This window comes from Pholcus phalangioides, unplaced genomic scaffold (genome assembly GCF_987345545.1).
Source record: "Pholcus phalangioides strain wild (caught in Gottingen) unplaced genomic scaffold, Ppha-v1.0 ptg000015l_1, whole genome shotgun sequence".
In the NCBI taxonomy this organism is placed as follows: Eukaryota; Metazoa; Arthropoda; class Arachnida; order Araneae; family Pholcidae; genus Pholcus; species Pholcus phalangioides.
In genome coordinates, this window is record NW_028301608.1 from 94,662,476 (window position 1) to 94,688,129 (window position 25,654).

Genomic DNA, 25,654 nt, shown 5'->3' on the forward strand with positions numbered 1-25,654 from the left:
AGACTCCTGATTTTTTTTTTCCTTCCTCCCACTCTCCGGATTTTAGCAGAAAATGAGATTTTGAAGAAAATTTTTTTTAATTTCTTCTAGGTCAAAATTTTTTCGAATTTCCCTCAACTTTCACGATATCATGATATCAGACTATGGCCACCATAAAAAAAAAACACCTATAGAGGGCAGCCATAGTACACAGAACCTACTTGCCAGAGGCGTCAGAGCCAGGGATGCTGTGTATTTTGTAGAACAGGTTTGAGTACCCCTAGAATTAAATCGCAAATGATGATTTCCTGCATACAGCATAATCTGAGCACCTACAGGTTTGAAACATTTCCGATGCCTATGCTGCCTAATCCGTTGATGACATCACTTCTGTCGAGCATCCATAAAAAAAACCTTGGTGGCCACATTTAAGCAAATTGGTGACAATGTGACTGTTTTCTTAGTGTTTATCAGCAACCATTTATCAGAGGATGGTCTTAATTGCCAAAATTCCTGTATAATTATTATTTTCTATTAACAATCGTGTTAAGACCAAAATAAGAGATTGATTGTACTCTATATGATATGTAATACCGCTGGAACTTTTTTTTTTTGATCACCGAAGTTTTTGAAATTGTTTTCTCTGATCGAATGTCTTCAAAAAGAAAATATACAATTGCTTTTGAGAGTCTGTATACCCAAGATTACCCATCACTGATAGCAGCATCCACTATGATTATATTGTTATACATCCACTATATGTCAAGTGTATATACATTAGACACATATCAGGGTGTAATTATATATTACACCCTGAGAGCAGATTATATATATGCTCGGGGACTATGCAGGACCTGCCTAGGGTGGGAAGGCAGGCACTTTTCCTCAATCGATTGAAACATTTGTTTTTTCAAAAATGTTTTTAGATTGGGTCCATGGGCGAAACCCTTCTGGAGATTTTTCCAAGAATCTCCAGATTTCTGGATTCCAAACACATCTGTAATTTCATCAAAGGAGGACTATAGTGACTTTTTAATTACACACTTGAATCAAAAATGTAACACTTGATAAATTTCAGTGTGATATGTACATTCAATAAATATTTTGCTCTTTTTTAAAAAAAATTTTAACGGTTACACTTTTTTTTTCATGAAACTTAATAAAAGGCTGAAGAAATGAGCATAAAAGAAAGAGAGTTACAGAATGCATCTACTAGGGATGCTTGTAAGACATCGAAAATAGAAGATTTGCAAAACACTGCAAGTCATTTGCAAGAAAAATTGATTTCTTCTGAGGCTAATTTGAAGAAAGCAAAGGAGAATGAGAGATCTTACATTTATGAAATTAATGAGGAGAAGATAAAAGCATCTAAACTAGTTGAAAAGTTGTATTCCATGGTGAGTATTGTTTCTTTTTTTTCTTTGGTGTAGTTTTATTCATATACTGATGTTTTTGGTGTACAATACAATATACTCAGTAATTCAGGGGTGGGAACTCTGCGGCAATTGCGCCGCACTGCGCCAAAACTAATATCTTGCGCCATCCTGCTCCAATAGCATATTTTTGAATTTTTCTGCGCCAAATAACGAATTTTGCTTCAGTATGCCCGGAATTTCGGAAAGGGCACCAAAAAATTTTTGTTCCTGCTAGCCATGAGACGTTTTTACAAGAAGAGCGTGTTTTATTCCACTATACTTAAACTATCGGCCCCTGATCAGGCTTTCTATCGCGAAATCCCGATATTGTCCGTGATCGTGGAACTGAAGATGGTTTGCAATGCCTTTCAGCTTGAAAGTGCAAATTCGAGTGTTTCCGTTTAAAAAAAAAGTCATCACTGGAAGCAGCAGAAATTACTGTAGTCGATTGTCATTGTGTTAAATCTCGATGTTTCATGAAAAAAATTTTCATTCCAGGAGTAAAAAGCGCATGTCCACCGAATTACGAATGTTAGTTTAGAAACTTAGCCGAATAACGAGCTTTAAATCGCCAATGTTGCCGAATAACGAGCCGTTAAATCGTCAATATCGCCGAATGACGAGTGTCAGATCGCCAATCTCGCCAGATAATGAGTGCTGAATCGCCAAACATCGTGTTGATTCTTCCGAAATTCTCTCCCATTTTGCAGCAATGTCTTTCCAAGTATAAAAAAATTATAAACTTATAAAAATTTTTTAGCTCATTTGAAGTGCTGCTGTTCAAGGCAGCAAATAGTGTCGTCAGTAAGCAAAAATCATCTTAAATAGACAGGTGCAAAAAATTTTATGACAGCTGCTCTTTCAAATAAGGTGTCAAAAGCCTAAAACACCAAAAACAAAAATTAAGCTGACGAAAAGATGTTTGATAACAAAAGACATGCTGCAGTTTTTTTTTGAAAAGGGTTGAGGGTCAACGAAAATATTCTTGTTAATTTCACTGCTCCAATTTATAAATATCTGCTCCAAATCCCATATTTTGCTGCTCCAAAATTGCTCCAAATCCTGAATTTGCTGCTCCAAAACGGACTTAGTCACTTCCCACCCCTGAGTAATTCCAAAAGATTTAGCCAGATTTTGTTGGGGGGGGGGGGGAGAGAAACACTTGTATCTTTAGTATTACGTTTCTTTATTTTTAAAAATTAGCCTCATATTGTTTATACTCAATTTTATAGTCAAGTCTAAATGGTTTTTTGTGGTGCTTAATATACAATTTTTCTTTAATATTTATCATTTTGACCAAGTCGTTTGTAATCTAATCATTGTCTTGTTTCATTTTCATTCATCTATATTTTTTGTAAATAAATTAAAATATAAATTGATGTTCAAAAAATGTACATAGGCATTAGGGGCCGTTCAAGTATTATGTAAGCAAATTTTTAGCCATTTTTGACACCCTCCCCCCTTGTCAGCAAAATTTTATCATCACTGCTCCCTACCTCCTAACACATATTGGCGGGATCAGAAACGTACGTGGGAGGGGGATATGGGGGGGGGGGCTCGTGAGCCCCCCCCCCCCATATCCCCCCAGAAGAAAAAAAATTTTTTTTAATGCATAAAATATTTTTTAAAAAATTTAAATTTTGAAAGAAAAAACCCTTGACCCGCAGACAAAATGTGGCCCTGAGGGTTATCTGATGTGGCTTGCCCCCCTCAAAACTAATTTCGTAAAAAATGAACTAAGCGGCACATTTACAGATCACTTAAATGACCCATGGCACAATTCCAGAGCATTTAAGTGACCAGGGGTGCATTTTCATATCACTAAAGTAGGCCTCAAAGATCCCTTAAGTAACCCGCGACACAGTTCCAGAACACTTAAATGATCCGTGGCACATTTAGAGATCCCTTGAGTGACACGTTGCACAGTTTTACAGCACTTAAGCGGCCCTTAGTGCGGTTCTACATCACTCAAGTTACCCGTGGAACATTCCCAGATTACTTAAGTGATCCATGGCATAATTATGGATCACTTGAGTGATGCATGGCACAGTTCCAGAGCACTTAAGCGGCCCGGAAACATTTCTAGAGCACTTAAGCGGCCCGGAAACATTTCTAGAGCACTTAAAGGATCCATGAAAGATTTAGAGATCATTAAGGTGGCTCTGTAAGGGACTTATCAATAGGTAGAATGTTAGTTCAGGTGCCCAAATAACTATCGAAAGGCTTTTTTCGTTTTTGGTGCACCAAATAAGATGCCATTAAGAATATTTCATATCTTCATAAAGGGTGATTGATGATGTATCATCCAAACCCCTCCCCCTCCCCCTTGTCATCAAAAGTCAGTAAATTGGAATCCTCCCATCGATGCTGACGTAATACTTGAATGACCCCCTTATCAGTATGAGCTTCATCAAAGTCACTTATAAAGTTCACCTGAAATTATCAAATAGTTCATAGCAAATCCAAGATTCTTTTTTATGTATTAAATTATTACCATTATTATTTGGTAAATGTTTTTTCATGAAACTAATGTTATTGATACGTGGCAAAGTTTGTGATTAAAAGAAGTATAGAAGATCTTTCAGGGTAAATATAGACTTGAACGTAATCCTAGATACATTGCAGAAAGAGAGCTGCTCTATTTCTCGATTTTGTGCCTGGGAAAAAATTGCAGAAAAATATAGGGAGCCGAACTTAACACTAGGCTAAACTGCACCAAGTATTTTCACTACCTTACAATGTGGCACCAAGGTTCCCCTGATTTAAAAAAAGCAGAGGAATTATTTTTTTGTATACAGACTTGAATTCTGTTCCCTAATTGCTGATTCAAAATTCAAAATAATAAATGCTGTACAACATAAAGATCATTGGGCTTTTGAATTTACTTTTTATATTAAAATTTTGAGTTTCCTTATTTTGAAAATTAAAAACAGTACATAGGCCTATTCTAGGTTTGGTGATTCTGATGTTACCCAATATCTTCTGTATTTTGAGGGCGTGAAAAGGAATAAACAATGTTTACAATACTCAGCAAAGAGCTAGAAATGGAAGTGCTTCACTTGTTAAAAACAATTACACTGGCATTGAAGAATAAAATGTAAACAAATCCCTTGCAAAAAAGGATGAACAATGCAGTGAAACCATGCTGTTCACCTTGACTTATTTACATCATATCTTTTGATTTACACATTTTGCGCTGTGCTTTTGAAAGTGATCTCGAAGGAGTGTCATTCTTAAAAAAGTATATCTTCATAATTTGTTATGCATTGTCGAGGAGAGTTGATACACTGCAGTATGGAAAGTCTCCATAAAAAAAATAATGTAATATATATTGCGAAGAGAGACTGAAAAGATTTATCTGTGGTTGCGAGTACACTGTTTTGGTCAAAAATTGTTTTTATAACTGTCATTTGTCGTTTTGCTTTGGTTTGAGTCACTCTTATAGGATAGTTATGTGAAAAAGAAAAAAATTTTAAATAGAAAAAAAATGTTAGGTTTTTTTTGTTATGCTATAATTACGCTGTCTAAAGAGTACCCTCTCCTGTCCTACTTTTTAGTGCTGCTTTCTCTTTTTCTAATTTTTTAAGTGGGAGCCCTGCATCGTGTCAATAGAATTTCTTTTCTTATTTAGTTGATGCTGAATGGCCCTTTGGTTGTACATTGAGTGAATTCAGATACCTGCACTATACAATATGTGTGATACTGAGTTGCCACCATGCATTCATTTTAATAGAGAGAGTGCCCTCATGAACAAAACCTTTTTTCTGTACTATAAAAATGTTAACCCATTGATGCCGGTTGGTAAGAATATTTGCCATTCTAAATTTTAATTTTTTCCTTTACCAATAAAGGTGGGAGTGGTTCCACTTATTGGTTTTTTTTTCTTAAAATCAAAGTCACCTTTAATGGGTTAATCCATGAAGTTAATTTGAGTTCAACGATCTTTCATGTTAGCAGAAGAAAGATTTTTGGTGTTCATATTTTTTGCTAGTGGTTTTATTCATTGATGCTGAATTAAATTTGAGACAGGAGGAAAAAGCAGTTACATGATCTGAAAATATGTATTGTTTAATGATTGCCAAGATTTGGCTTAGTGAACAACGAGTCAGTTTTATGTTTGTTCTTTTCAATTTTTTTTCCAAATTTTAACCTAAAAAATCAGGGTTCCTTATACATGCTAAAATATGGTACTTAAATTCATCAGATATTTTGCTCAAAGGTGCAGTCTAGGATAATGAAGTTGATCGGTAGAAAACCAACATTACAAGAGTAATGGAAGTTTTTATGTTTTTAACTTTACACTTATTTGAATTTAATCTTATTTTTATGGCAAAATATAAGTAGTGCACCCTTCACATACGGGAGGAACTGATGAGTGGTTGAATTTTAGTGATATTTCCATATTTATTAAATTTTGCCTGTAATAGAAGCAGTGAAATTCATCAAACTTATCGAGATTATTGGTGATTATGTATAATCACTGATTTATCACATTTTCCATACCATATAGGTAGCAGTAAATGTTTTAGTCCTTTTTTTTTTTTTTTTTTAATGCCGCCAGCTAGCCTTCAGGATTATGAAAACTAGTTTGTTAATAGAATGATCATAATCCTTCACATTTCAGTCGAATCCATATATGTGTCCATTGTAAGACGCGCAGGGTTTCATGAATGTGCATGATTGATGAAGTGCTGTTTATTTCCACTATGAAATATGTGTCTATTTTAAACATTTCTGGGCTAGTACATGGTATATAGTAGGCTTGTCCTTCTCTCCCATGATTTTCTAATCTATTCAGTCTTTGTTGCTTCTTGTGAAGACGTCTTGAGAGCAGATAGTGTGTGTCCAAAAATCAAAGGTTAGAGTTTAAACCTGACTTCGTACCCCTGTTTGTATGTACAGGGTCTGAAAAAAAAAAAGTCATTACTGTTTCTTATGTGTGCATGCGTTAAAAACACTTCAGATTAAACCATTTTTTCTATGGTGAAAAAATATGTCTAGGTGTCATCTATCACCTTTTGAAGTTTGGTTTAATAGTTTTAAGAATCAACCCATATTCTCATGTATATGAAGAATCAATTTGAAATTTATGTGTTGGTTTTTCAGAAATTGAAAATTTATTGTTTACTGTTATTTTTTTCACGAGTTTTCCATCCCACAGGAACAAGAATTGGACAAAGAAAAGGCAAAACGTTTGTCTCTGGAAAAGAAAAACGCACAATTGCTTGCAAAAATCAATGTCCTTACAGGAAAGGTGAGATTTTGCTGTCCAATTTCTTTTTTAAATTCATATTATAAATCTTTTTTTTAGTATTAATGGTAGTGTGATCATTGTTATTGAATTGATTAAAATGATTGGACTGCAATGTGAATTTTTTTCAAAAGCTTTTTTGAAATTTTTGGGCATGAACTAAATCAAGTTGTTTTTTTTTAAAGTTTAAATATGTTGCATTATTTATGAGATCCTGCTGTAGTCCTAGATCCTAAATCAGAGAAGCCAATTGTTTCATATATTTTCAACCAACTTCATACTATGTGTCAGTTAATATTCAGTTTCAGTGGCACCGAAAATTGTAGTGCACCCAGTAATCAAAACTCAATACAGGCTCATGCCTGAAAAGATTGAAAATGCTCCATATTTACTGAATACCTTGAAGAAAATTTAAATTTACTTATGGCGAGAAAAAAAAATCTTGAAAGTATCTATCTGCTTTGCATTAATTTTTATGTTAGGAATACATGTTCACACAATGTGTATTTTCAGATGGATGATGATGATGGGGTTTTACCTTTAGCCAAAGAGAATTTTCCGGTCACCAGTGATAAGGTTCTTGCATTGATGAGAGAAACAGATGTATTCAAAAGAAGAATAGAAAAACAGGTTTTTTTTTTGATTTTGAAATGTTGTTTCATTACTGATATATGACAAGCTGAAGTGCATCAAATGTATACGCATAGTATATACTTAATAGTAAGCCAAATTATTCTTTTTGTATAAAAAGTTCAGCTTAAATGCCACACTTTATGTCAGGTTTATGTGCGTATCTTGGGAACTGTTTGAGCTTTTGGACTAGATTTTATATGTATACAGAGTAAAAACCTGACTCAAATGATAGGCTACTTTGAAACTGTAATATGTCAATAGATATCTGGAATTATCAAACATCAACTGTCAGACAGCTACTACTGCTTTGACTTCAACTACAACTTCTTGAATGTTTATATTGGTTTCCAAAAGGCCAACTTTTGTTTGCTTGAACACACACAGAGTAAAGAAAGGAAGTTTCAACAAAGGAACAATGAGTTCTTATGGTTCCCTTATAGCTGTACTCACAACAGTTAGGCACAATCATCAGACTTATGTTGTTGCAGCAAGGTATTAGGCATAATATAGACAAAACCATGCTTTCAACTACGATTGCTTTGTTTTCTCTTGCAGCACATGGTCAAAATGTATGTTGAATTGCTAACAGTCATGTTTTATTCAAACTCCTTTTATGAGATTAACAATATCCTCCATTATCATATGTTATCACTTTCAGTTTGAAAAATCTTGAGGATATGGTCACTTGAGACAGAGCACAATAAAAAAACACTTTGGCTGTTGAAATTTTTGTATTGTAAGAATGTTGTTTCTAACTTATGCAATCTGTACAAGACTAGTCTTATCACAGTTATACTTCAGTTGTGATTTTCTGAGCAATTCTACTTTCATCACTTTGTAGAGGCCTCTTTCATCAATGCTTTGCTCTTTCTCTTGATTTCTCTGGTATTTAATCATAGCTTTCCTCTGCTTTTTAAATGTTCTTGTCTTTGAATAAATAATTGCTTTTTTAGTCCAGAAGAAAATGAGATAAAGTGCGAGAGGAGCAGGCAGAGCTCATTCAGCACCTCCTAGAGATAGAAGGCCTCCACGCACTGCTCATGGCGTCACAGAAGTAGTCTATCCTTACTCAGAATATTCAGAGGAAAAAATTGCACTGCTTGTGCTAGTATCATCCTTATGCAGAAAAGAAAGGATCGGGCACAGAGTTGGTGATTTCTGACCCACATCCAATCACTGGACAGTATTTGTGAGCCAACCCGGAAGATTCTATTCCAAAATAAGAATCAAAATAGGATGCTGTGGTTAAAAATGTGGCAAACTTGCCAAGTAGTCTTACAACTACCTCTCATGGCGTTCAGATGAACTTGGCATTTCATGCCTAGGCCTTTTATCTCTAGGAGGTGCTGGTTCATTGCATTGGGAGGAGATGAATGCCAAAAACAGTAGTACAGTCAGACATTCCAAAGCAGAATATGCCCAAAACTGTGACTTGCATCACAAAACAATCTCTAGAAGAATTTTAAGAGGAGGACTTTTCACTGTATAAAATACTATTGTGAGAATTTTCAGCAACGTTTTCAGTCAGGTGAGGGTTTCTTGCAGAACAATAAAACATTCTGATTTCGGGGTCAGACGTTAGTATAACGTCACCCATGGAGATAACAAAAATGACTTCATAAGCAGAATGACTTGATAACAATTAAGCCCAATTTATATATTTAAGAGCCCAGTTTATATTTAAAGATATATATATATTTATTTAAACAGGAAATGTTGGGCAATCAACCATCTTACTCAGACCTAACTAGTGGAATTGGAGGTGCAAACTGCAGCAAAATGGTATGAAGTTGATTTTTAGTATAAATATATGTCAAAGTTTTAGTTATAAATGAGTATTCTGTGGAGATTTTTCTTATATATTAGCATTTTTGTTATTTGGAATAAGGACACATAAAATCGGAGAATTGCAAGTAGACTAAAACCTGAAAAATGATATACCGTATATACTCGTGTATAATCAGAGTTTTTTTGTGGAAAAATTTGTTCCTTAAGTGGGGGGGGGGGGGGGGGTCGGCTTATACTCGGGTCAGTTTTTGATGAGAAAAAATTGACCCCACAATCAGTAGTCATTTTTGTAGCAGTGTTCGAGAAACCGTCATTATTGGTATGGGATATGTTCAAACTCCACAGAACTGATAATGTCAAAGCTGAGACAAAGAAATTGGAAACATCATTGGCTTTGATACCAGGTGGGCTAACGTCGATTGTACAGCCTTTAGATGTGAGCATCAACAAGCCTTTCAAAGACTTTAAGGAATTTGTGGATTGAATAGATGAGTTCCGATGATAAAGAAATTACAAAAAGTGGTGCCTTGAAAAACCTGACATTGGCCTAGTGTGCCAATGGGTACATGGGACGTGGAATTCTGTTTCCACCGAAATTATCATCCGATCCTTCAAAAAGTGTTGCATCAGCAATGAGATGGACGGAACTGAAGAGATCCTCTTTGAAAGTGACAATGGTGATGACAGCCTAGATGAAGATGAAAACAAAGATGCCGCACCCTATGATGATCTGATGGATTACGATCAGCTTGGAGAATCAGCAGAAACAGATTAAAAAGTTTGAATAATTTTCTATAGTAAAGTATTATATTCTGTAAGCTGTTGATTTTGCATGAAAATATAAGATTTTTTTTTCTCTGAAATGCACAGATTTTTTGGGGTAGTCTTATACACAGGTTTTAAATTTATTGTGGTTTTGGTGGTCCTTAAGTGGAGGGGGGGGGGGGTCGGCTTATACACGAGTATATATGGTAGTTGTTATGATCTGAACTCCTATGGAATTTTAAATGTTTCATCAAATCACACAAGAACTATGATGCCTTTCTTAGTCCAGAACATAAGTATTTCTGACAGAAATCTCACGGAATATCTAATCATGGAACAAAGAATATATTTATTAATATTCTTTGAATGGGATAATGTTCTTGTTATCATCCTATGTAAGATTGTGATAGAGCTTGATAAATTCTCCTATATTAAAATCAATTTATTTTTATATTTATATATCTTTTTCACTTATTATATTCTAATCCAGTGATGGGTTACTCTTTCATGAGTTTGATATTCTTTTAGCATTGTCAGCAAAGTTAGAATTTAAGCAGCACGATAAGTTGCATAATTTGTAAAAATTTGTTAATTTTGTCAATGATGGCATCAGATTTTTAAAATAGTTTTTGCTTGTTTTTACTTGTTCGAGACCCACTTTCCATGCTAGCAGACACACGAGACATAATTTTTGATAATTTTGTGCTGTCCTAAGGTTTCAATTCAGTTATAGGACATAGAAAAAAAATTAGGATCCAATTCTAGGTTTTTAGTTGTCATGGCAACCTGGCATGTGGGATTTGTCCAATCATGATTTATTGTGAACTTTTCTAATTTATAACTTGCTTGAAGAGCATCATTTTCTACATATATACCCTCTGGATATACCTTCTCTTCCAAGTTCCCCTTGGCATAACATCTGGAAAATATGTTTCTTTGACATATTGGGCTGAGAAAAAAATTATCTCTCACCTTCTGGATTGTTTTTACTATCGGTTTCATTCCTTTTGTACTTTATTTTACAGTATTCAAGAAAGACTTCAGTACGTCACAGCTCAGCAAACGAACTTCAACGAACTCGCTCTTTGAGAGCAAGGGATGGCACTGGTAAGAACTTTTATATTCTGTATTCATAATAATGCATTCTATTTAAACACAATGAATTTAAAAATGTGTAAATCTTATTATTTATCCAGAAATATTCATCCTTACTACATCCATTCACTCCTATCCTGAAGTTTCTGTTTTGAGGACATCTAAAACTAATTATATGTATGCACTGTCAACATCATTTAACTACATACCTTATTCAAACTCAAGAAATCACTGTTTTGGTAGCTAGTGTAAATTTTAATTAGCATGAAATACATTCTGAGTTTATTTGAGTGTCATAACAGGGTTCAGCTGTATATTCTTTTTCTCTAAACTGTGGTTTCCAGCCTCTGAAACCACACTGTGCACTTTCCATGGCAGCTCCTCAGCCACTCCAGTAAAATATATACAGTTGAACTTGGTTCATTCAAAGTTGAAAGTCACTGGAAAAAGTTTGAATTATCCAATTAATCTATCTTGGATTTATAAAATGACATTGACCTTTGAAAACCGGACATATCCTGCTTCCCGTCTGAGGGATAACAAAGTGTTCCCAAAGGATGGGTATATCTGAAAAGTTTTATTATAAACAACAAAACATTTGTGCTTAGACAAAAGCAATACTAAGTAAAATTTGTATATAAACAATTGTCAATCTGAAATCATATAACAGAAAATTTAAATGTAAACAATAAAAGGCCAATGGGCAATAAAAATTATAAACAGTATTCGTAAGATGGTGGTGTATAGTCCATCACATGAAAAATTTAGCAGTTGTAACGTACCTGCCATCGTTATATATCGGATTCTATTTTTATCTTTCCCCAACATAGAATTAGCATTTTGCAAATGACAACAATGAAACAATTTTCCTTCCACTAATAAGATTTATTACAACATTACAGTTTTTTTACATAACTCAAAGCTTCAACTAGTTAAAAAAGATTAATACATGAATGCAACAATTTTTTAGAGTTTTTAAACTTTTGTGAATATTGCACTTCAAATTGTCTTTGTTTCACCAATCTGTCAGTCTGTTAATCAGAGTTTGTTATACCCACGCATCAGCATCTCCTTCAACTGTGTTGGATGTCACGGGTTTGTATCCCAAGTGACAGAGGCGGCATCCGCTCTGTCCCATGTGGTGGAGGCTCTGCGTCGGCATCAGCTCCGTTTCGCTGTCCCCATAGAGATCTGCCTTCCCCACGTGAGTTGACCAGGTCTTGGTGAAGAGTTTGTCTCAAAGAGAAGGCTAGTGCCTCATCTCACTCATCCTACGGCTGACAGGACTAAGATCCTGGAGGTCCTAGGTCTCTGCGTCCAACTTGATTAGACTATCGATTCGGTAGAACATTGTGACATACTCTGCTTGAAGCGAGACGCTTTGTTGAACACTGATCCTTGTGATTGTTAGTTAATTCTGGGTCTTTCTCGGCACACTGGTGGCTTTTAAGGGAAAACTTCCCATTCCAAGAACCAACCAGACAGCAGAATCAATAGCCTGTAAAAACTTAGTAAAACTCATTACATATCATACGGAATAAAACACTATTTTTAACTTTTGACATGGAAGTTGGCAACATTGAAGACCTGGCCAGGGTCCGCAATAATAGGCCTATTGCACATTGAAATTCTCATAAAATTATTGACTGTGTAGTGGTCCGTGGCCCACAGACGGCATGAAGGTAAAAATATTGCTCATTATTCTTGTATAATTACATTGCAAAATATTTATCACAATTTGATATTGCACAATATTTTCATATTCTTATACAGAGTTGGACGACGACTCTTTGGGATTCCCACCTGTGATCCACGGGACCCTATGATCGGGAGAGGAAGGTAATACGACAAGCTCCGGAATCCTCCACACGGGTGTAAGCAGAATTTATGTGGGACATCAGTAGCCCGACAGCGTGGAGACCCGACCACCCTGACTGCCAGACTTAGCGAACATAACTGGCCCGAGCCAGAATGCCAGCAGGTACCTCGGGTGGTTTCCGGTAACTGAGAGGTCCCTGGGGGCTAAACAGTTATTAAGTTTTAATTGAAAATGAAGGAATTTGTGAAGGATCCCAGGTCGTCTTACACAATCATCAATTAATCGAATGATTGTCAATAATCTTGGAATATAAAATTTTGAATTGCAGTGAATTGGTTGATCAGTCATCCGTGTTTTTATATTATTCAGCTTCCACATATCAGTTTAATTGTCTGCATCAGGTCTTCAGTAGTCATGGGTCCGCTATCATCTAGGCAGCAAGTTGTAAAGTTGTATATCTTTTCCTGGCTGTTGACCTCTCCTGAGGGTGGGTATGTGGCGTCAATAACTCCTCTCAGTTTGGCCACAAGTCATACTCCCTCACCTGACTGCTGCACTCCTTTGATGGCACATATGTCTGTCGGGTCGGTGCTTCCTCCTGTAGATTGACTGCAAATTACAACATAATCATTACCATTCAAATTAGGTAATAATTATCTACCAAAAAAAAAACAAAAACATTGACATAATGTAAAAAATATTGTTAGAGCTTTGGGGTATCAAAGTGACGGGGAGCGGTGATAAAACCAAGTCTGCCCCTCCTGACTAAAGTCTCTTTGTTTAAGCATGATGCATTGAATATGAAAATTTCGAGTGTCCAAATGAATAACATCTTTCGCAAGTGTTTGGCATGCCATTGAAAAACATGGCTAAAGGATCCTCTCAGAACAAAAATGTGGTTGCTGAGAATTCAAAAGTTTATGAAAAAAAGGAAAACAAGAATTCATTGTAATTGCGCACTACATCAATGAATAAAATGCCTACAGATTAAAATTTTCGGTGATAAAATGATCAAAAAACTATCTATTGCTCGGAAATTCCTAAAGTATGACGATCGTTCAAAAATGATTAAAATATAACCAGTAGCTAGAAAATGCTCAAAATATGACTTGTCATAAAAATCGGAGGCCTATTTAGTCTTTAAAAATTTATTGGTTCAACAACTTGGGTGAGAAAAGCAAAGTGACTTAATTTGCTCATATAAAACTCATGATTTTTTTCCCTCCCACTTCGAATTATCCAAAATATTCAAAAGTTCAGATTTGACTAGAAATTTTGACATTAAATTAGATAAACTCAAGGGTATTTCATAAAAGTTCAAGTTATCCAAAATTCAAATTAACCAAGTTTGACAGTAATCAAATTTAGTTAACAAATAGAAAAAAAGAGGAGTGTCTGGTAAGAGGGTGACATAGATATGGTTTTTAATTAGGACTTCATGAGTCAAACAGGGTGAAAATTACTGCACTAAAGTAATAAGCCATGCAGTCATATTGTAGTATGAATTTATTTTCAGGCACTTTCCAGTTGGAAAAAAGAAAATATTAAACAGTTTTTCATTTCAGTAATCATGTAAAACAACTGAAATTTAAAAAACAAAACCTCTGTTAACGGACACCTCGCAGATGTGGTCACCTCTCCTTTATGGCAGAATAATAATTTCTTCATTTATAATGAAAGTATGCCTTCAAACTCCTGATTAATGGTCACCTGTCTTTTATGGACAGATTTTTTTTGTCCCACCTGTGTCCTAAATGAGAGGTTTTTCTAATTACAATGAATATTTAATTTAAACCATTCTAAATTATAATTTCCTGTATCACTCAGAAGTATCGCACTGTGCATGAAAATGTTTTGCTTTTTATTTTGATTTTGTTTTGTTACAGATCCTGCATGGAAAGCAGCCCTCATACCTAAAGCTAGGCAGAAATCCTTGCCTTGGGAGAGCAAACTGAAAGCAAGTGATAAAAATGAAATAAACAAAGCACGTGATGAAAATGAAATAAACAAAGAGCAGCTGTTTGAAATCTTACATACATCACAGTATGCTGAAATGATGCATTTCAACTGCATGGTGGATTTAAATAACAAAAATGAAGTTCTTCGTAAAGAGTTATTAGAAGGTATTTCTTCTTATTGAATTTATACTACATTTGGTTCTTTAAAGTAAATAAGTATGAAGATCGAACTATCATATTTTCCTACTTATAATCTGCAGATTATGCATTTAAAAAAAATCTCAGGAATTCCTTAGTGCAGAGTATATACAACCACGTCTTATCTGCAACTTTTTTTTTTGAAAGGTTGGAATATGAATGAATATTTCCAAAATAAATTTTTAGAAAATTTTTATATGATTTATAGGTGACATAAAATTTGAGCTAAAGAAGTGATATTTTTTCACAAAAAACATGACATACAACCCCTTTTACCCAAGATTTCATTATTGATGAAAATTATCTCAGTAATTTCTTTTTACGTGCTTGAATCTGGGGGTAAACTATCTCGGCGGTCCTTAGTAACTACTAGTCCAAATGAACTACTGGTCAGAGGACTGAAGTTAAGGACCACTTCAACTACTGGTAGGAGAGGAACTGTAAATTACTGGTCCTTAAGTATTCCTTTTGACATAGTAGTTAGAGGAAGAAAAAATTTTTGGTTTCGAGAGTAGCCGATTTCCAATCAATCAGGATACCATTCAGACTCGACAACTACTAATTATTTAACAATCATTTTTTTCCTCACTGGTGGTGGCAGTGATTTCATGTTTACAACTGAATATAAACAAATTTTTTCCGTGGGTTTTTTTTTTCTGACCATAAATTTTTGTCGCCCGTGCTTCGTAATTTTTTTCTGCACCAATATTGCTGGCTTGTTTACTCATCTTGTAAATGTACGAGGACGCGACATTTTTCACTTTTGTGGATTTTTTTCTCTAAGACCTGTGCTTTTTGTATAATTGAAGAAATGAGTATTTAGGGCCCTAGTTACATAGACTTATAACTAGGTTTGGTGATTGTGACTACCAATAGCATTCAATTGTTTTCTGTATTTTTAAGGTATGAAAAGGCATAAACAATATTTACAGTACTCGTCAAGAGCTAGAAATGAAAGTGCTTCATTTTTCTAAAATGATTACACTGGTATTGAACAGTAAAATGTAAATAAATCTCTTTTAAAAAAGGATTGATAATGCAGTAAAACCATACGATTCACCTTGACTTATTTCATTGGATCTTGTAATTTACACATTTTACACTGTTTTTGAAAGCGGTCTTGAAAGAGCATTCTTAAAAAATGTACATGGCTTCAAAAATTTGCTGTGTATTGTCAAAGAGAGTTGACAGACTCTGCACTTTGAAAGACCAAAAAAGAATGTAATAAATGTATATTTTGAGGAGAAACAGAAAAGATTTACCTGTGGTTGCTATACTTTGTTTTGGCTGAAAATTATTTGTTATTCAGGGTACATTGATTTAAATCAGCTTGGATTTAAATCATGATTGAAATAACAATTTAAATCACTTCAGACTTTCCAAAAAAAAAAAAAAAATATCAATTGAAAAAACAATTTAAATTTTGTTATTTTTTACATAACTTCAATGATATTGAAGTAAAAGTAACCTAGTATGGTATGCATGTTGCTGATATGTGGTAAAGTTTGTGATTAAAAAAATATACAAGATCTTTGGGGTAAATATAGACTTCAACTTAACCCCCTAGATACAGTGCAGAAAGAAAGCTGCTGCATTTCTTGATTTTGTGCATAGAAAAAAATTTTAGAAAAATATAGGGAGTTGAACTTAGCATTTAGCTAAACTGCACTAAGTATTTTCAATGCATTACAATCAGGGTTGTTTGGTTTAAAGCATGATGGTTTCAACCAAGTGGTTTTTTTTTTTTAAAAAAATCGTTTGATTTAAAAAAAACCCCATAAAATGACCTTAATATAATTTTTCCCTTGAAAACTATCATATTAGTTCATTATTAACTAACATGTTTTATTCCTACCACATTTTATATTCTTGAGGTAACTTCTGATGATATATCTTTAAATGGTGCAAGATGATATAAGTGGTTTTTTTCAAAAAAAAATCTCATGAAAGTGGTCTGAATATAATTTTTTTTGCATTAAGTATCTTTGTTGTTTAAAGTTATAAATAGAAGCCAAAATTTCTCATTAAGCCAGATTTTCTAACTATTGGCTGAACTCTGATGCTTTATCTTTAGCAAAGTCATGAATAAGGATTGTATTACACATCTTGATGTAGTGGTATATTATCTCACAGGGTTGTTTTTGATTTTTTCCTTCACAAAGAAGCAGCAACAGTAGCGACACCATCATGCTAGGGATAGGTGGTCTTATAATTTGATAAAGACACCAGCTGCCCCTAAGGGACACAAAGACTAATGTACTACTAGTTACATTTACCTCAGACATTTTAATTTCTCTCATAATAAGTAGCACATCTCGTACTGTATATTACCCATCTTAATATTCAATAGTGTTTTTTTTTTTACTTTCACCATTAAAGCTCAGTTAATCAACGTTCTACTGTATAGTAGTAACAGCTTTATGAAAAATAATCAGCTATACGCAGAGGAACATTGTAATTAAAATTTTGAGTCCAAAACTACACAATAAGAGCTACTGGTCAGAATGACTTGAAAATTTGAGTGGGTACTCCTGAATCAATGAAAATTTCTCTGGCAAAAGATAAGAAAAAAAAAGTGCAAGTAGATGATGCTGTACTTGGCCAGCAGTATAATATATTTTGTGCAACCACATTTCGACAGCTCAACCGCATCAGTGTGTGGATAGTAACTTTTATCAAGATATACATCACAATACCGGCAAAGCAGTTGCTGAAGAACAATTTTGACAATAATATGGCCGGCCGTCAGTTCACCTGACCTTAACCCTTGCAACATCTGGCTGGGGGGGGGGGGGGGAGTGAGTACCTCAAAATGTTATGAACAGAGGTCGGATTGCAAACTTAGGTGAATTTCAAGAATTTCCACATGACCATGACATCGTCTGATCTGTTGTTGAACAAGCATTTTTTTGCTTTCACCTCATTGCCATTTTACGGTGGACAATATATCTACCATTTCTAAAGTTGTAGTTATTTGTTTAATTACTTTATTTTTGTGATGTTTCCATGAATTATGAAATCATGCAATGCTAATTAAATTATTCTTTCCTGAATGGCCATCGTTCCCCCTCCCCAAATAACCTTAAGAATGATTGTAATTACAATTTCTGCTTTGGCAGAATCATTATCTACTATATTTGAAAACATTTTGCTATGAAAATTTTTTTTTTCATAGCTTTTGGGGAGGGTGACCATTGTCAGAATGACTTGAAAATTTACATGAATATTCCTGAAGCAATGGAATTTTATATGGCAAAGTGGAAAAAAATACTTAAAAATGGAAAATTAACGACACTGTACTCATCCAACTCAAATTTGCTTGCAGAATGGGGAGTGGACCATTTGGTGGCTTATTAATTTTTCATTTGCTTAGTTTTAGGGTTCAACAAGTAGAGTAGTAATTAAAAACTTGTGCCTGGTTGAAAAAAAAGTAATTTTGTATTTACTACTTCATGGTCTTGGACAATAACATTCATCATTCAAAATTATGGTGCACATTTTGTGTATAGGGGAAACAATAGTTTGCATAACAAAGCAGTTGGGTACATTAGCCTATTGTAGGTTATGTGACTGATTATATTTAATAACTTTCAGTTGTCTTCTGTATTTTTAGGCATGAAAAGGCTTAAACAATATTTATAATGCTCAGTAAAGAGCTAGAAATGAAAGTGCTTCATTTGTCAAAAACTATTATACTGGTGTTGAGTGTTGAAATTTAACCAAAGCCTTTTAAAAAGGGGATGGACAATGCAGTAAAACTATCTGGTCCATGTTGACTTATTTATGAGACTTGTAATTTACACATTTGGTGGAAACTTCTTGGAAGTGATCTCGAAAGAGTGTCATTCTTAAAAAATCTTATATTTCTTCATTATTTGCTGCGTGTATTATCGAAGAGAGTTGACAGACTGGACTGTAGAAGACTCCAAAAAAAGAATGTAATATATATTGTGAGGGGAGACAGGAAAAAATTATTTGTGGTTGCTAGTACCCTATTTTGGCCATAAATAATTTTTCTTACTGTCCTACTTTTTTTAATTTTTTGATTGGGGGGCCCTGTATTTCCTTATCCTAGTAATTCATTCTGACGTAACCTTGTTAATAAAGGGCTACACACAACACAAAATATAATCAATGTTTTTAATTTAAGGGGAAAAATATTTCAATTAGATAATTTTTTTATTAGTTTGTTGTGCTTAGATTTATAGATATTATTCCAAATAATGCTTAAGTAATTCAATATTTGGCAAAAGGGCCAAATACTAAATAGCAGCATAATATTCGATCCATTTCTAGTTTGCACTTCAAAATTAGAAAACTTACCACTATTACTAACACATGCACCTTGTTCATATCCTCCTATGGAACTGGAAAACCTACTTAGCCAACAGCCACTTAGACTGGGATTACACTATAAAAGTTTGATAAAAGTTCTTTTATAAAACTTGAAAAATGTAACCAGTAGGCGCATCTGTTACATTCGAGCAAATATAACTAATGGGCTTATTGGGTTTTTCAAATTTTATAAAAGATCTTTCTAAAAACTTTTATAGTGTAATCCCAGCCTTAGCTGCATGTAGGAACCTGTTTCTTTTCAATGTGAAACGTAGAGAATACCCGTACAGCAGAGTTGCCAACTTTTACATATTGACCATAGTTTCTACGGAAAGTCATAATAAATTACGAAGCTAAGGGAGATTCTCAACACTGAAAATCGGTAAAAAAAAATTGTGTCTTTGAGTTTCTTGTGGTGTTTCACTTATTCTCATTATTATTTTTTAATTGCATTGATCTTTACCTTAACGATGAACACATATACGCACGTGAGAGAGTTTGAGAGAAGACAAACTCAGAGTCTAGTAGTGCAGCTCATGGAACTTGTGTGAGAAAGAATGTGTCATTGTAGGTGTCATAGGAGCTCTGGTACGAAGAAAATGGGGAGGGGGTCTATGGTTGCAAGACGTCCGTATATATGGCCTACTAGAGTGTATGCAGGTTGGGATAGCATTGAATATCTATGAATTTTTAAGTGACACTCTGACCTCAAACAGTTTCTGCGGGAGGGGGGGGGGGGTCATGTGGCCTCAGCCTTTTATTTTCTAGTACCAATGAGGTGCTGTATTTAATGAACTTTTGATTAAAATTAAAAATTTTTTATTTTACTTTATGATTTTATATTGCTCTATGATTATGTTGTCCTAGATGGGTACCCCCATTGCAAAGCTGAACATTCATCACTACTGACAAGCTTTAATCCAATGTTGGTATGTCTGCATATAGTCAAACAGTACCTGCTAATCAGATAACTATGAAATCATGGAGTGAAATCTACCTCTATATCACAAACTATTATAATTTTATTTATTTCATCAGGGTTTGCCATGACTCATGACAAAGCTATTTATTTCCTACATTTTCTTTGCAGTTTCCTTGGTGTTAAAAGACATGATCAGTGATCAAGAAAAAGAAAAGTCTAAAAAGACAGAAGATATTGCTGTGGAAGTAGACATTATGGCTGATGTTGATTATAAACGAGTTATGGATGCTTTAACAAAGGCTATAAAGGAAATTGAAGTCTCGTGCCCTTGTGAAGAAGATAAAAATTTGAAAGAAATGTTAACTGTTGATGGAACTTATAATGGTGAGTATAAAGAGAATTTCTTCCCTGTATACATTTTTGCATCAGGTGTTGAAACCTTCATATGAATAGCAGAGAGTGACATCATACACGTAGCATAACACACGCTCTCTAACGTTATATCCAACTTTGTCGAAACATTGATATTTCTTGGCATTTCATGGTGGTTTTGTTGGAACCATTCACTACGATAACACAATTTACTAATAAATTACCAATTACTTAAGTAGACAATAAGTCAAATATTAGGAAGGAATAATTTTAGCACTTTTATTTTTACATTATAAGGAAAAAATTTATTTCTGAATGAATACATTTTGATTTTGAGTGAATTGCATCAATTTTCGTATCAACGATCAGGAAAGAGTCCAAAGTTTTTTGTCGACATTTTCCGTAGAAAAAAGTATTCACAATTTTTGCAGCCCTTTCACTTCAGAGATTGAAGGTGCTAACGTTTTACTTTCTTCTTCTGAGGGTAGAGAATCTTCATTCTTTGCTTTACTTCGGATACAATGTCATCATCGATAGAAATATCTGAAGTACACACCTCTTATCACAATTCTCGAAGTGTTCACTTTCACCTTTGGAAAAATAATTACACAATGCTTTTCCAGCTATATAGCAATAGGTAGGTTTTCATATTCATCGTCCGCAATACTGTCTCTTCCGTGCTCCAATACATTCGTGGAAAGACCCATGTGGCGAAAGCAGTTGCGAATTGTAACATCTGTTACTTGTCTCCAAGACTTCTCCAGCAAAATGATTGCTTTCAAAAGAGATGCTATACTTGCTGTTCATCATACCTTTCCAAAATATACATAACAAACTGCTTCCTGTAGTGAGATTTGAGGCTACAAATAACGCTCTGACCCATCCATTGGTTGCAGCACACAAGTGGTATTGGGAGGCAAAAAAATAAGCTTCATGCACTGAAGATCTTACCTCTAGGTCTGTTCCACTATTATTCTGATTTTTCAAAAGGTGGTTTGAAAAGAGTGGAGTCTTGTAGTGGATCAGTGGTTGTTTCCTAGAAACTGCGGGGAGGATGAAAAAGTGGGATTTGACACATGGAAGTTAAGGAATGCTGTCCTTCGGGATCCTTATATGTGTAAACTTAACTGGAAAAAAATCTGCGGAAGGAACATTTCGGTTCACTATAAGCAGACGCATTTTCTCAGTTTGCTATAAGAGTTTAAAATAACATTAGTTAAATAGATGTTCAGTTGGGACCACTGAAAACGTTCACTATATCCCGGGTTCACTATATGTGTATAATGTATATCCAGCCCTTTTAAATTCCATAAGTGTGATAGTTCTATCCATACAAAAAAAAAAAAAAATTCCCTTCCATGTAACTAACCTGATTTCTTTTTCCCTGAGATCAAAAGCATATTTTTCAATTTGTAATTGTTACTGAGATAGTCTTTCTGACCCATATTGTAATGTGTTATATAAACAGATTGTGAAAAAGTAGTTGTGAAAATCCATAGAAGCTCTAATTAGTCAGGATACATGTAATGAGTGGTTCTTTTGTGCTCTGGGTTTCCAAATAACTTAATTTTCTTTCATTGATAATATTATTACAGCTACAGAAAATTCGTTTGTAGTAATTGTGTGCTATTAATTACTATCACGTGACATTGTAGAACAGTATTTCATAACTTTTTTCCCCCCTACCGTCCCTTTCGGCCATATTTTCTTCTTGTGGCTTCTGACTGCTTATCTGGTTCCCCTCTGTCACCCTCATCGAAGAGTGAGTCGCTTTCTACTTATAGAATTTAGTCAAACCTAAATTTATAATGAATAAAACTTTTACAAATAAGGTGGATTTACAAGTAAGATCCAAAAGGAGCGATCATCCCTTCTATGAGCCAAATTCAGGATTCCCGCTCGTCTTACTTTTCGTACTTTATGGTAAAATGTCCTACTTTCTTGGTTTTGTCCTAATTTTCATACTTTTTTTACCAAATCCTATCTCAAAATTAGTGTAATTGGTTTCAATTGAGCAGGGAATCATAGATATATTGCCAAATAGTACAAATGCTGTAGATTACAATTAATGATTCTGCCGAAGCAGAAAATGTATCATTTTCAAGGTTATTTAGGGGTTGTGTGTGGACCATTTGGTTTATTAATCTTTCTTTTGCTTAATTTGAGAGTTCAAAAAGTAGAGTAGTCATTAAAAACTTCTGTCTAGATGGGAAAAATAATTTTGTATTTACTTTTCATAGTCTTGGACATTAACTAGCATTCATCATTCAAAATTGTGGTGCACATTTTGTGTATAGGTGAAACAACAGTTTACATTACAAAGCAGTTGGTTATGTAGGCCTATTCTTGTTTTGGTGATTGTGATGCTACCCAATAGCATTTTCTTGTTTTCTGTATTTTTGGGGCATGCAGAGATGTAAGCAATGTATATATACAATACTCAGCAAAGAGCTAGAAATAAAAGTGCTTCATTTTTCAAAAACGATTACACTGGTATTGAACAGTAAAATGTAAAAAAATCCCTTTAAAAAAAGGGATGGCAACACAATAAAACCATCTGATTTACCGTGACCTCCGATATAAATAAACATCAGAGCTTGTAATTTACACATTTTGCAATGGGATTTTGAATGTGGTTTCAAAGGAGCTCGAAAAGAGTTGATAGGTTGGACTACAAAGACTCCAAAGAAAAGTTACTTATAATGTGAGGAGAACAGAAAAGAATTGTCTGTGGTTGCTAGTGCACTGTTTTGGCCAAAAATTGTTTTTGTAACCAAGTCATTTCTGTTATTTTGCTTTAACTTGAGTCAATCTTTATAGGATACTAAAATAGTGCTATGAAAAAAAAAGTAATGAATTTTTTTAATGAAAAAAAATTTAGGATTTTTTTTTGTTATGCTATGAGAGAGAGAGAGATTATGTTGTCTAAGGTGGTACCCTCCCCATCCTACTTTTTAGTCCTGCTTTTTCTAATTTTTTGAGTGGGAGCCCTGCAAATTATATGGGGTGCGGGGGGGGGGGAATCGGTTTGCTCCATAAAATATGGGACAATCCAACGAACCTACACAATCACTCCTCTCACATATTTTGGATCTGCTTCTAGTCTAGAGTTTAGTGAGCTTTCTCTCCTGGTAAGTAATGGGCGTAGAGCAGAGGCATGCTCAGTGGAAGGAGGGAAGTATATTGCCGGTGCCCTCTCCAGGAAATCAAGAATTGAAAATAATTTGAAAAGTTAAATATGGAAAGAAATTTATATATAATTTTGATTAATTTCTCTTAATTTGAAATGATATATAGTAAAATATGCTTTTTGATGGTAAACAACTAAAAATTTCTCAAGACAAAATTTCCTGTACCTTTCCCTTGAAACGTAGGTCTTGCATACACCCTGGTCTGCGGTTATTTTTGGTAATATCCTTGGCTGTGTGTAATAGACAATTCCAAAAAACATAGACTGAGTGAAAAATGCAACTCTGCTTATCGTGGGAATTTATTTGTGAAGAAATAAAAATCAAACTTAAATATATATTGATAAATGTAAGAATTATGTTGAAAATATTTCGAAATCACCAGTTTGATTGGCTTCTTTCCTATAATGCATTGTGCTCTGTCTGTGTCAGTGGAAGGTATTTGTGACTGTAATGGCCCTATAGAAAGGTGGTCTTAGAGTTTTATTGTATATAATTCTGAAAATAAGGCAAGTTTTTTAAAGCTGTTTTTAATGAAATTTCTATTTCAGAAGCAACATTCAGTTTGATAAAAAATATAAATTTGATGCGCTCTATGGCTCTCAAGAGAATTTTCAGGCTTTTAAATGAGGTTTCAGAAAAAAAGAAAGAGGTGATTAAAGCTGAAAAAGAGGTAAACAAACAGATTAAAATGTGTCAAGAACTGGAAGAAGGTGTGTCTCAAAATCTTTTTTTCTTTCCTGTAATTTATGTATAAATACTTTAAATGAATTTTGTATTTCATTTTGTAAGTTTTTAATATTGTTACCAATTTAATTCAGTTCAAAGACTTCATAAAATATTAAGATATGGAAATCCAGTACAGGACATCACATATTTTTTTCTAAGAAAATTTTCATTTTTATAGAAGCAATAATCCAACATGTTGGATTAAATTATGAAAAAATCATGATTTTTTTGATTAGAATTAACTGACTGCACTTATTAATTGAAACAAATCTTGTTAATCATCAAGAACGCATATTTTCATATCACCTAAATGTCTTTTCCTCCAAATCATTCAAATTTAATTAAGCATTTAGTGAATAAACTACAAACGAACTACAAGCAAAAAATACAAACACCAAAAATTTGTTTATGTAACATGAAAGGTCATTGAACCCAAATTTACTTCATGGATTAATGTTTTTTGTAGAGAAAAGTGTTTTTATTCATGACCCCCCCCCCCATTGAAGTTAATGAGTGGTGGCAACTCAGTATCATACATCTGGTGCAGACATTCCAATTCACTCGATGTACAACCTAAAGGCCATTCAGCATGAACTAAATAAAACAAGTTGTATTGACAAGATTGTTTTTTGCACAATTGGGGGATGTGTTTCTGACAAGCATGATGTTGCTTAATAGTTTACACATTTTCATTCTTTCACAGAATTTAATGAGTTTCGGTAAAAAAAAACGAGCAAACTCAAAATTTTAATATGAAAAGTTGAAAGCCGAATGATATCTATGCTGATATTGCGACGTCCCAGGATTCTGATCTGGCGAAATCGGTGCAATCGATATACAGTAAGAGAGAGACGAAGATAATTTCCAGATCTTAGCATAAGTAAATTTATTAACACTTTTAACAATTACGTAGGTTACGATTAACAAAATTATCTTAAAATATTTCTCAAATTCATACCAATCCCCATGCAAGTCCATTGACTCATCAATATAGTCCGGCAACAGAAGTTTGACAATCTTTCTTGAATTACACGAGCCGTGACATCATTGACTTTGACGGGAGCGAGTGAAGGTCATGACCCGAGACGAGGCTTCACGTGGTGGCGAGAACTGCAGGCTCAGCGGCTAGAACCGAGGTGACGATCGACGCCAAGTCAAACGAAGAACAAACGATGACAGGATCTGGGACGACGGTGGTAACAACAGA

General features: G+C 34.2%; 1 protein-coding gene across 3 annotated transcripts in view; it reads left to right on the forward strand.

Moving 5' to 3' along the window:
- LOC149077096 (uncharacterized) overlaps positions 1 to 25,654 on the forward strand; it is a 114,655-nt gene that overhangs the window by 45,961 nt on the left and 43,040 nt on the right. For all 3 annotated transcript variants that reach the window (XM_089244827.1, XM_089244828.1, XM_089244829.1), the window contains exons 19-26: positions 1,146 to 1,376; positions 6,556 to 6,648; positions 7,159 to 7,275; positions 8,989 to 9,060; positions 10,857 to 10,938; positions 14,632 to 14,868; positions 20,327 to 20,542; positions 24,270 to 24,431. In XM_089244827.1, the coding sequence (XP_089100953.1) occupies positions 1,146 to 1,376; positions 6,556 to 6,648; positions 7,159 to 7,275; positions 8,989 to 9,060; positions 10,857 to 10,938; positions 14,632 to 14,868; positions 20,327 to 20,542; positions 24,270 to 24,431 (1,210 nt within the window). The remainder of the gene's footprint in view (positions 1 to 1,145; positions 1,377 to 6,555; positions 6,649 to 7,158; positions 7,276 to 8,988; positions 9,061 to 10,856; positions 10,939 to 14,631; positions 14,869 to 20,326; positions 20,543 to 24,269; positions 24,432 to 25,654) is intronic.